This window comes from Lepisosteus oculatus, chromosome 4, assembly GCF_040954835.1.
Source record: "Lepisosteus oculatus isolate fLepOcu1 chromosome 4, fLepOcu1.hap2, whole genome shotgun sequence".
Taxonomy (NCBI): Eukaryota; Metazoa; Chordata; class Actinopteri; order Semionotiformes; family Lepisosteidae; genus Lepisosteus; species Lepisosteus oculatus.
Genome location: NC_090699.1, coordinates 63,402,028 through 63,414,641, shown reverse-complemented (window position 1 = coordinate 63,414,641; position 12,614 = coordinate 63,402,028). Strand labels below are relative to the sequence as shown.

The following is a 12,614-nucleotide window of genomic DNA, read 5'->3' as shown; positions in this document are numbered from 1 at the left end:
TTGTGACTTGCACAACAACTGGTTGACGTCTTGAGTTAGAATGCCCAAGAATGCAACTGTTTTACTGGCCAGCTCAGGCGTAGGGGACGAAGTGCAGGGTTTGGAGCTGACGGCTGAGAGCTGGCTCTCACTTTACAAATCTGTGTGTGTGTGGTTTTCAGGGAGTGAAATGTGCTGTAATTAAAAAAAATATTTGCGTTGCATTATTGTTGTATGAAATATGCAATTCCCTGAACTCTTTTCTCTGTTTAATCTCTATAACAAAACTAGAAGACTGGAGGTGTAATTTCCCTTATTGCGCGATTAACATGATGAATTTAAAATACAGGTTTTCCAACGTATTTATTTCTTGAGTCATATATTACTATTAATAATAATATGTGAAAGGCCTTTTTAAGAAATGCAGAGTACTATACAATAACATACATGTCAAGACTAAATCTAAATTATATATTAAAGGATTTAATTAATGGCTCTTTAATCAAATTTTATAAACGATGGCAGAGTCATAGTGAATTCCACTGACATGTCCTATTGTGTGGAACCTGAGGAAGAATTAGGTGTGCCACACTTCCAGCACTTAAGACCTGGTGGGTTCAACAGCTTCACCATATTAACTTAATTAGAATAGTGTATTTACAGGCGTTCCCTGATGGCAAGATATGGCAACAACTGTGGTTAAACCTGCTCTCCCTGTGCTCATTTTCTAGTTGGGATCAAAGTGTAAGCGAAAGGATTAGTTAGTTTAATTCCCCGCTGATCACTGTGTTTCATGCCCGAGCCTGCTATCTGCCTCCACCCATCCTGATGATGCGTTTAGTGTGATCTAAATCTTATCCGGGTGTACAGACACCTGAAAAGCAAGGTCAGTGAGGAGACCATGACTTGTGAAGCGCTGTGATCTGTGGAGTTTCGGTAATGTATTCCCATGGGTTGGCACTGTGCAGAGCACGATTGCTGGACTCCTTCCACAAACACAAGGTTCAGCCACTCTGGCCAAGTACGACCAGGTCTCTCATAAATACAGCCATTTTCCTTCATTTTTCATTTCGTTTCATTTTCATTTTTCATGGTTGTTATTGTTGTTATTTAATCAGTTTGGCTGATTTACAGATTCAGTTAAAAAAAAAACGAATTTAATGGAAGACACTTCTCATTTACATCCATTGGCTAATGGCACAGGGAGACCCTTGAAGACTTTGTTTCTAATGCCATCGATTGCAGTAATAGTTGATAACATGCTCTGCTCATGCCAGTTCTGACCAGAGTGGTATCCTGCCATCACTGCAGACCAAGAGCCACAATGCCTTTCTTTGTTGGTATAGGCAATTATTAGGAGTAGTTGTCCTAATTAATTAAAGATCACTAAGAAATAAATATCACAAAGAACAATTAGGCAAATGCATGAAGCACGTAGCTCTTAGCCAGTGTTCTTTTGTAAAGATTAGCACACTTAAGTACCTGGAAGAGGACCTCTTTTAATACAGGGAATTTCAGAGTAACAGCCTTTAATCTTGTGAGTATTTGTGGGCTGCAATATATTTTGTACTGAATAGACTGTTCTTGTATTAAAATTTCTGCTTTTTTATTTATTGTTATCAGTTTTAAATATTTAATAATTTTACTTATGGACATGATAGATAAATTATGCTCAAGTTACACCTGGTGCTGCAGGGCCTCACAAATTCACCATTTAGTATAAGCTCAGAATATCCAGTCCCCCCATTTTAATTTTTTCAGTCATCATCTTAACATCTGATCCAGAAAAGTCTTAGTATTGAATTGGGATTTATAAATGATTAGTTGTTTTCTCTTTGCAAGTGCCACACCTAAGGAAGAAATGTGCACAAGCATAGCAGAATTAAATATTTATCTTCGGTTCAGAAATTAGTTTTCTCAGTGACTTCAGCTTCAGAAGAATTTTCGTTATACCAGAAATGAAAAAAACACTGCATTTTGTGACATCAATACACTGCTTTAATTTCTATTAACTGTTTTTGAATTTAGAGACAATGGTTTTTGTGTGTCTGACCTTTTGATTTTCAGTGAAGTACCACTTGGAATAACACCGTGCTAAAGATCTACCATTTTATTCTGTTTAAAAGAAACCTTGTGTTGTAATGGTGCATCAGTGTGCTCTACAGACGTCATTCCATATTGTTGCAGACATGGTCAGTGAATATGCCTAATGTCTTGACATTTATACAAATATGTACAGTATGCAATCATGCACATATGTGAAAACACCTGGAGCCCTGATGCCTGGCATGATCCATCTTCCAGCCATCAATGTCCATTTGTCAGGCTTATTTGTTGTGTTTCAGCCAAGCCAACCATTGAGTCTCAGGTTCCAGCGCATTTTTTTCCAAATTGTATTCACTCCACGGGTAAATGCCTGATGTCTGTATCTACAGGAGGTATTTTGTAAAAGTTAACAGCAAGAGCATTTTTGATCTGGTATCCACTCAACCCATTTTCTTCCAGGAGCTGGTCTAACATCGTTTTTTCTTGTGGCTTGATCACAGAGTGCTCGTGCTGCCTCTTGAGAGGCTGAGTGCGTGGGAGGCAAGACAATTTGTGCCGACGAGACTGGGTGCCAGGGTGACTGGGACTTTCCAAATAAAGGCACTCACTCTGTTTTGATGGGTGACTTTAATTATTATTCTTTGCCAGTAAACCTCATCACACCCAGCCAGCTGCTGAGCTGCACTGACAATGACTGAGCCCACCCTGCCTGGAGGGTGGAGAAAAACAAGCTGAAAATGATCAGGAAACGGTTTCATTTGGCTTTGCTGCGGTGCTTCTCCACCCTCTGGAGAAGCAAGAGGTGTGCGAGAACAGGGATTAGAAGCAAAGCAGTTGGCACAGACTTGAGTGTTACCTTAAGAAAATAACATAACTGGGAGAGTTATTCAGGACAGTTGGGTTTGTGGGAAAAAAGTGGTTAGGATAATAAACAAATGGGTGTAACTAAGATCTGTAAGAATTTACCATGAGAAAAGCCAGTACCTAGTGATTCTTTTCAATACAATTTTTCCACCATCGTTCTACAGAAAAGAGACTTCTGATTTTTCCTTTTCAGACAACAGTTCTGTCTTCTGCACCTCTACAAAACTGAGGTTCCTTTTAGCAGTTGTTCCACAAGAGCTGCAGGAATAAATTAAACATCAGTTAGGCGTGACAAAGTTCTTCATGCTTCTTTGGATATGACAGTGGAGGGGTTATTTTAGACCACGTTCATATCTGCTGATGCAAGCCTTGTTTTAACTAAAGTACAAATGACCTCAAGGCCTTTAGAATAGGTTTTTATTGTTGTGAAAGCAGTCATAAGTATTTCTCATGGCAGTCACTAAGAGATCCTGGGCTCTTTATTGTGAACATGGGGAATTGGTTTGTTTCCGCAAGCCTTGTAATTGGACGTTAGTGAATAGCATTTTACTTCCAGTCTCATAGGGGGGAATGCAAATACAGACTAATCTATTTTGACTAATCAGCCTCCATGCCCTGTGATTGAATTTGATTTCTCTTTTCTCCCTGTTCCCCGAAGCAATCATTTAGTCACATGCCTTTAAGTAGATCAATATTGAGTATCTGCACTTATTTATCTTTCTGATTAATTTGTCTGTTTTGCATCTGGTGTTGCCTTATAATTTAAGTTTGCATTCAATTACAGAAATCACAGTGGGGCTGGTTGATGGCATGAGTTGAAACTGTTTTATGTCATGCACTTAAAATTTAAATGATATGATTTTGCCAAAACCAACAGCCGGCTATTGGCTATTCAATGAAAATTGTTTTTTGAAAAATAGGAGTTTGAAAATGGTATTCATAGAAAACACATGATCTTGTATTTTCCTCCTGCACTGTAACGGAACAGTGTAGTCATCTAAAGGCATGTGGAGCTGTCGCAGTTTGAGTGTGATGCTTAATAACAATTTGCAGCTATTCTTTCTGTGTGAGAGAAAGCCTGAGAGAAATATGTTGGGCCCAATTTCAGTTAAAGGTTAGACTGCTACTTGTCATTTTTAATTTTTTACCCCCCTTGTTTTTTCAAAAATCCTTGTGCATCTTTGCATCTGTGTTCCTGGCTATGAAATAGACTAAATATTTTTGTTGTAATAGTTATAATTTCAATATGGCTGGCAGGCACTTTCACCCACAGTAACTGTAGTAACTCTCATTCCACAATGGAATTATACTACAAAAGTAATATAATTGTAAAAACACAAAAAGGCTACATTCTGCCATACAGTGCAGTATTTAAACGTGCAGTGGTTTAAAAAAAATTGCATCAGAGTATCCCATAAAAGCTGTTCAGTAAGGCAAACATACAGTTTAGTAAAAGATAGAGCAGCTACACTACATGGTTTATAGTGAAATGCATATGGATGGCATGTGATAGAACAAGGAGCTGGGGAAAAGCCTGTCATCCAGTATTTTGTTGTGGTTGGTATTGAGTAATACCACGTTTAATGTTTTAAGGGTTTTTGCTTATTGTCAAATGTGGATCGTTGCTTTAGAGTACAATAGGATTTATTGTAGTTTCTAGTCATATGATGTACATGAACTACTAAGATAAATGACATTTATTTTATATTTGCCAATTTGAAAGCCTTCAGAATGGCCATAACTAAATGAAGGGGAAGAGAAACTAATAAAGTGACCTGCTGTGGTTTTGTTTTTTATCTTTTCACATGGAGCTTAATGTCATGGTAACATTAAGAGGAAATTGATCTCCGGCTTCCCTGTTGCATTGAAAGGAAATTTATAAGGAAAGAACCAGACTACAGAATTAGGCTAGGACTCTGTCTGATCAATAACTGCATTTATCAGGATTGATTTCATTTTTGCTTAAGTAGAGCTTTGAAAGTATCTGATCTTTGCCAAGTACATAGGTTAGCAAGTTAAGATCTCATTTGCTTTCAAGCCTTGTCTTTGGAAGTGAAAGCAAATACATTGTCACCAAAGACAGTTGTATTGTTTTAACAGGAATCATAAAGCTTTGAGCACCTAATTCATTTTTATATGGGTCTTACGTTTAGCTGCAGTCGGGGGAGTTTAAGTCATTTTTCAGTCGTTTTTGCTTATTTCTTGTCTGTTCATTTTGTTACAATGCACTTTAACCTGTGGTATTGATGACCAGTAATGGGCTCTTGACAGGACTGAACACAGTGAATATCAATGATATGTTCCCCTGTTTCCTTTGAAGAGGTCTGGGGTATCAGATATGCAGGGGCACTTATAGTATTGCACTGTAGTTGAGCAGTATCTCAGCTATATACTGAAATAAATAATAGTGTAACAATAAAAAGATTATTAAAAGCTGCCACACACCTTCATCACAAAAATCTGTGATGACAGAGAATTCTTACCAAAATAAAACGTGCAGCCATTCCAGCCAGCCTAGCCTAATGCAATCTTCCTGTTTTTGTTACTGCAGCAGTTTAATGTTTTTCAAACATTCAACTTTAACAGTGTTTGTACAGTAGTCAGTCATCTTTATTTGGCCTTGTAATGGTTTTTAGTGATATGAAGATTTGCACAGATGTTGGTGTCATATCAAGTCCCAACACCAGTTCCCAAATAGTAAAGATGTATTGAGGTTGTCAAGGAATTATGTTACAAAAGGCAAGCCTACACATGCAAACCTGAATGCTAAAAATCCCATTCTCACCTGCATGAAGGTAGACTTATCCCTAAAAGGCTTAAACCACAATGTTGCAGTGTGGTGGAAAAGTAAGTCCCCCTTCCTTACGATTTTATGATTTTATCACCAAACCCTAACAGTAGATAAAACTAAACTCATTTTCCAAATAATACACAAACATAATACTTTGCTATTTAAAAAAATCATCCTGCATTCAGTATGTTGGTACTGTAAATATGTTAAACCATAAAATCCTAAGGCAGTGTTTTTCAGCCCACTGTATATGATATTCACATCATGCACAGCATTTTCGGGCTTGTTCTGAATGCAGCATGCGTGCAGTGACCTTCCAGTCTAAGTCATTTATAGTATGGTTAATGGTGGCCAGCAGCACTGGGTTGCTGATTAAGACTGTAAATACCTCAGGCTGTTCATAAATTATACATCTAGTTACATAGATAAAACCTAACTTTTGACAGAGGTCTTTAGGTACTGGTAAATCAAATGTCAATAAATATTAGAACTGTACCTGCTGTTTCCCTAGAGAATGCACTCCTAACTCTGCTGTAGTCACTGGAATGGCAGGCGTCTAGGGCTCAGGATGTTTTCCACTCAGTGAGAGGTGGCTGAATAAATATTTTTTTATGTTTTCTACTCAGTTGAAATGTCCTGTCCCTGTGGACAGTAATGTTTCTGAGAAGAAAATCTGTACAGATGTATTAGTGGGGAATTTAATTCCAGCCTTAACTTGACATTTATTTTGTGATGTGAAATACAACTGTGATTTTCAAGCCTGTAAAAAAAATATTTTTATGCAGCTGATAGTTTTGACCAGCCTTGATTCCGACATATACCAGCATTACTGATGATGTCTTATTGTTCTCCTTCATTTATTTTAAGCCCAGTCAGTCCATGCAGGCAGACTACTACAAAACTAAAAAACACTGCAGCTTTGCCATTTTGTTTCGTAATAGAGCTGATTAGAATTTGAAAAGTGAAACATATTAAAAGGTTTGTCAAGTGAAGTTCATTGTAGTCCAATATTTCATTTGTGTAGGTGCTTTCACTCACACCATCAGTGAATTAATTTTGTTCTGTTGTTTAGACATATGCTTTCATCTTATATGTATAATTATTTATATTTTTATACCTCTTGTATGGAGTCCAATCCGCTGTCATCTTTATGCTCTTTATGATAGTTACCTCTCGTTTATATAATGGTGTTTTGAAGGTGCACAAAATACAGCAGTCTTTGAAAATAACATAAAATATTCCTGACTTGTAAAAAAGTGGGTAGTCATTGCTTTCATTTTGTGATAAGGAAGACTAGAAGCAGGCTGGTGTGAAGTTAAGTGAAATCTTCTGTTTACTGATTGCTTCTCTGATTTCCATGTAATGCACCGGACTGTTAGTCTGCATGGATTTCATTGTGGTGAATCACAACTCTGCTGTTACCAACTGGCAACTGTAAAAGTGCTGTTTGCTGTAATTATGGTCAAGGCAGATAAGTCTCAGACCTTTTTATGAACTGTAAAAAAATCATTCTATCACTTCATATCTATATCAAACCACTGAAAGCACCCTTTTACGTTTTTGGTGAAAAATGTCAGCCTTAAATTTTTAGCTAGTCATTTGTAAAGCAACACATAGAAAATTCCTTTCTAATTCAGTCATAATAATTACTGAAGATGATATCCATGGTTAAAAATATTTGGCTTAGGCCTCTGGACAGTTTTAATCAAACTGCTGTAAATGCAAAAGACAATCAGGACTTTGTTGATGATTTTACAAAGAAAACCCTCTTATAACTTCTGATTATAATCCACAGTAGTCTTGATGTCTGGATTAGCAAAATCTTTAAATTAATTCAGTCACTGTGGCAGTATCGTATTTTGGAGTTATTCTGTACACTGTGGAAGGTTGACTGACTTTGGGATCACATTTAAATCCTCGCTCATTTCAGTTATGTTGCTGAGGAGATAAAGACATCTTTTCCTTGGTATCTGTTCTGGAAACCACGTTGTGTTGTTAGCTGGGTAAAGAATTTTGTAGTGAAAAAACAGTAGAGATTGAAATGGATATATAATTTGCAGCTCAGTTTACAAAGCCAGACTACGTTCTGAGTTCTAATCATCCCTTTGGATGCCTGTATCCGGATTCTCTGGGAAGGAGTAAAATAAGGGGTTTGTCCTCTTGCTGCTGGAAATGTCCAGACCAAGGGAGGAAGGTCACTGGGGTATTCCTAATTGATCATTCTATCCATCCTTGATTTTGTGTTACAAATAGGAAAGGGGATTTGAACATGAGCCTTCTGTATCCCTTTAGTTTTGTGCTGTTTATTGCTCAAGAAATCAATACATCAAACCAAAGTTAAAAGTACTGTAAATCATGGCATTACAGTTATGTGTAAGGTCTGTTCAATCGATATCTGATGTATTTATTGAACTCTTTTTTTGAAACACCTACAGAGATTTTGGTTTCAAGCTTTTTAACAGTTGCTTGGAAGTTAAATTCATGTCTGTATGAGGCTTTTAATTGCAGTATGATGAATGAGCTCTGATTGATTTTTACATTATTTCTAAACACACAGGCAGCATGATCATTCTAATAGATGTAGAGAGTCAATTCCTGTTTATTTCTCATTCATTTCTTCATTTCATTCAAATGATTTGCATTCAAGCCCATTCTCAGAGAATCTAACATATTATAATAGGATTTGTTTCTTCGTTCTAACCTTATTAGCATTGAGTTAACAGCTGGTGACCCCGGCAAAGAATTGGTCATAGCAATTGGCTTTTTATTTGTAATGCCAACACCAAAGACACTTTGTCAAGTTGCTAGCAATGACTTATACTTTATCTTTTACCAATGGAACTGCTGATGTGCCTTCATCTTTGTATGAGCACAAAAGAGGCCACTTATACAGACCTGCTGGGTCACTGGTAGCTCCATGTGAACAAACTCAAGTTTTCTGAGCTAAAGACATTTTAAAGTGAGTTTACTTTCCCAAAGCTTTACTTGGCAGTCTTTTTGAATGAGGGAAAATATGGCGAGTCTTCAGCAACAAATTCCTTTCATTCCCTCTAATTGCATTTCTTGACCCTGGCCGGGTGAAAGGACGACGGTCCTTGTGTGGTTTTTAATTGAAATTGATCGTCCAGCCGTTGTCTTGCGAACTCCCTTTGGTTTGTTAGAAAGCAAACTGTACAATCGGTAATCCACATCGCCTTTGCTGCCACCAGTGCCCTGAGTTGTATTGTCCAAATGTCAGCAAGAGATTCAACCACTTATGAGATGATGTAATCAGTCCACTGTGGTGGGTTGATGCTCAGTTGGTACACCTTCAGCTCCTGATGAGTTTTCAAGACAGTCAGGTTGCCACCAGAGTGATTGGAGATAATGGTTTTCTTATCTTTGGAGGTCTAGACATGTGGCATTGTTGTTTACGTGGCAGTTTGTCTTTAACATTATTGGATTAGGTGTCCCACAGTAATGAATCCTCTGTCCCCATACAGACAACAGCCTCTGGAATTACATTGCTGGCAGCATTCTGCCTGCTGACCTTTCACCTTGACTTCTTTCTTACATATTGTCTACTGTCCTTGCACACATTCACTGCAGACTCCTGGAGGTGTGTCCCTTGCAGTCCGGCTCTTTATTGTCGACTGCTGTTGTCAGGTGAAATGATTTGCTTGCTGTCTTCGACTCGTTGAGTTGGAAGTGGAGGTATTCGGCCTCTTCTTTTCTGGCACTCGGCGGAGGGAGAGGCAGACAGCCTCACTTACCTGTCTTTGCTCTCCCTTGCTTTGACGGAAATGAAGGTGGAGTTGGATGAGTACCAGATCAGAATCGCCCCAAAGCCCTCCACACAGCCCCCTACCCACTGACAGTCCTAAATTATTAATTTGCTGTCATCAAAGACTGATGTTGCCATCCCTGCAGAGTGGATAATTGATGTCAAATCTGTGCCATCTGCTCTGCACTTTAACTAATAATTAATAACAGCCGATTTTACAAACGGCTGCCATGGAGATTTAATTCTGAAAAGTCAATATTGGGTTGTTCATTTCGAGTTGTGCATCAGAGTGATTGTACTTATTTAATTAACGTGAAGATAATATCTCGGTAATGCTTTGTAAATGGAGAAGCCCATCAGGTGATAATTGCTGATATGAGGAATGGGGACTAATAGTCCAGCATGCCGAATTTGTTAAAGAACCCAGCAAAATATACCGTTTCTTATGTTTCAATAAGAAACATACTCAGCATTTCAATAAGAAAGATTGTTTCAACAATAGTTTTATTTAGATGATTATTTTTTTGCAATGAAGTGGGCGGCTTATGCATGGGTTTATTTATCAAGTGAGAAATGTGTGGATTAAGTTCCTGTAATTCTGACTCATAAATCTGGCCCATCTGCTCTCGATTTGTGTTTCTTTGGCGTTTTGTGCATCAGTGGTGGAAATTGTGTGCCAAATGCTCCAGCCAATATTCCCTTTTGAGTAGCAGTGTATCTGCGAGGCCTTGTTGGGGGCCTGCTGACCGCAATCTGTTCCTGTCTGTGTTGCAGAACACCCAGGTGGTGGAGCTGCAGAGGAACCGTCTGCGCGATGACATCAAGGAGTACAAGTTCAGGGAGGCCCGACTGCTGCAGGACTACACCGAGCTGGAGGAGGAGAACATCTCCTTGCAGAAACAGGTCTCCGTCCTCAAACAGAACCAGGTGGGTGGCATTAGCAAGATGGAGACCGTTCTTAGGTGTCATGGCCCCCTTGCCCGAGAAGAACGTTCAGCGAGCTGCAGGGGAACCTGAAGATTCAGTTCCTGGGAGGGTGGTCAGTGAGTGAAGATGTGATGGCAAACGGGAATTGGAATTCACGCAATCACGTCTCTGTTTTTCTGAAAGTGTGTGTTAAAAAAAAAACTGCATTTGTAAACCAGTGAGCCTTCATGCACTACATGAGCTCAATAATAAACACTTTTTCTTTTGTAATGGACTGTATTATTAGAATGCATTCAAATTACTACAGGCAAGCAATTAAAAGGTTGTGTGCATGAAAAGACTCCTGTTATTACACCTTACATTCTAATTGAGCAATAAAGGTTTGAGAGAAAGCAGGAACTGGCTACACTCTGCCCAGTGTTCCTGTGCTTGTCAGCTTGATGACCTTCCTGCACAGCCTTTATGAGACTGAGAATTACAATACGTATACATTTAAACTTGCTATAAATATTTTTTTAAAAGCAGCAGTTGCATGCTTTGCCTAAAAGTATGGAGTGGAACTTCAGCCCTCATAGAACTTCAGCCCTCATAGATCTCACATTTGTCTCTGTTGGTACATTTAATACGTCTGTAAACTGTCAGCTACAGGACTTTGTAGCCTTATATACCCAGTGCCTTACAATTTCCACTCTGTAGGCACTATATTTACAGTATGTCGTATTAGAGTAGGTAGGCAGTTCATAAACAAGCCACAAAAGTCCATTGGTCAAGAGCTTACCTTGGCCTTGTTGTTAAGCAGACTTCTCCTCCTTCCCAGTGATGGGACACCAGTCCTATCCCCAGCTATCTCTGTTCCTTATTCATATTGCTGGGTGGACAGGGGTAAAGTACCTCACTCAAGGTACAACAGTAACATTAGTACAAGCTGATTTTTTTTATGTTCATTTTATGTGGTGTCTGCAAGAAAATCTCTAAATTTAGTTTGGTTATATTCGGTAATTTTCTTCTTAGCCTCACATATTTAGTTGAAAAAACAGAACTGCTACCTATACACTCTTAACCAATGTAGGATCTTGCTGAGTAGGAGGTTATGTATAAGGACATCACACTGGACAAGGGGACACGAATATGAATTAACTTTTACTATTGCAAAATCCTCTTCTGAATTATTGAAATTGCCCGTTTTCTGCTTAGCATCAGTGTGTGTGAATTAAAATACTCCAAATTTCAAATATGTGATAACTCCAGCTAGAGTGGAGAGTGGAGTAAAAACTTAACAGAGTGGGTAAGAGATGAATCTCTCCATAAATCACATGACAGCTTATCTGGGGACCCTTTCTTTTCAGCAGTGTGAGAGCATGATTTTATTGGGGATATTTGTTTCATTTTCTGCATTCCTTCCCTGCATCCAGGTTGAATTCGAAGGCCTGAAACATGAGATCCGCCGCCTGGAAGAGGATACGGAGTTCCTGAACAGCCAGCTGGAGGACGCCATTCGACTGAAGGAGATCGCCGAGCGGCAGCTGGCCGAGGCGCTGGAGACCATCAAAACCGAACGTGAGCAGAAGAACAACCTCCGTAAGGAGCTGTCCCACTACATGAACATCAGCGACTCCATGTACAACAGTCCCCTCAGCATCTCTCTGGACGGCCTCAAGTTCAGCGACGACACGGTGGAGCCCAACAACGACGACGCGCTCAACGGCTACGACCACACCTCCTTCAGCAAGATCGCCAATGGCGAGAACAACAAGGCGTCCACTCCCAAGAAACACGAGCTCTTCCCCCCTGCCCCCAGCCTGGTCAATGACCTCCTGAGCGAGCTCAACATCTCTGAAATCCAGAAGCTTAAACAGCAGCTCATGCAGGTAGGGAATTCAGGCCGGTTTCATCATGCCTTTTTCTTAAACATCAGAGGATCTCTTAAGTTATTCAATGGCAAATCAAATGCAAAATCCCTCCCAGAACTCTCTCAGGGTTTCAGATCCAGGTCAGCAAGTGTGCAGCCTGAACTCAGAACTTGTCTTTGCACTTGGATTTGTTTCATTTCCATTATGACTTATGTTTGATATACACAACTGGTGTTGATATCACAGAGTTTAGTACCAGTAGGTATAATACATGCCAATTCTTTTTTAATTAGTCAAAGATAATGCATTTGTCCTTACAGTACCATTCTAACCTCTAAACCACTAGGTCACAGAAATAAATCCTGTTAAGGAGAACTCGAGCTAATCCATGCAG

The 12,614-nt window shown here is 39.1% G+C and overlaps 1 protein-coding gene across 2 annotated transcripts in view; it reads left to right on the top strand.

The window, feature by feature from the left end:
• The window catches only part of LOC102694937 (protein bicaudal D homolog 2), a 65,062-nt gene that overhangs the window by 33,431 nt on the left and 19,017 nt on the right, over positions 1-12,614 (top strand). For both annotated transcript variants that reach the window (XM_069189481.1, XM_069189480.1), the window contains exons 3-4: positions 10,218-10,370; positions 11,783-12,238. In XM_069189481.1, coding sequence (XP_069045582.1) covers positions 10,218-10,370; positions 11,783-12,238 — 609 coding nt within the window. The remainder of the gene's footprint in view (positions 1-10,217; positions 10,371-11,782; positions 12,239-12,614) is intronic.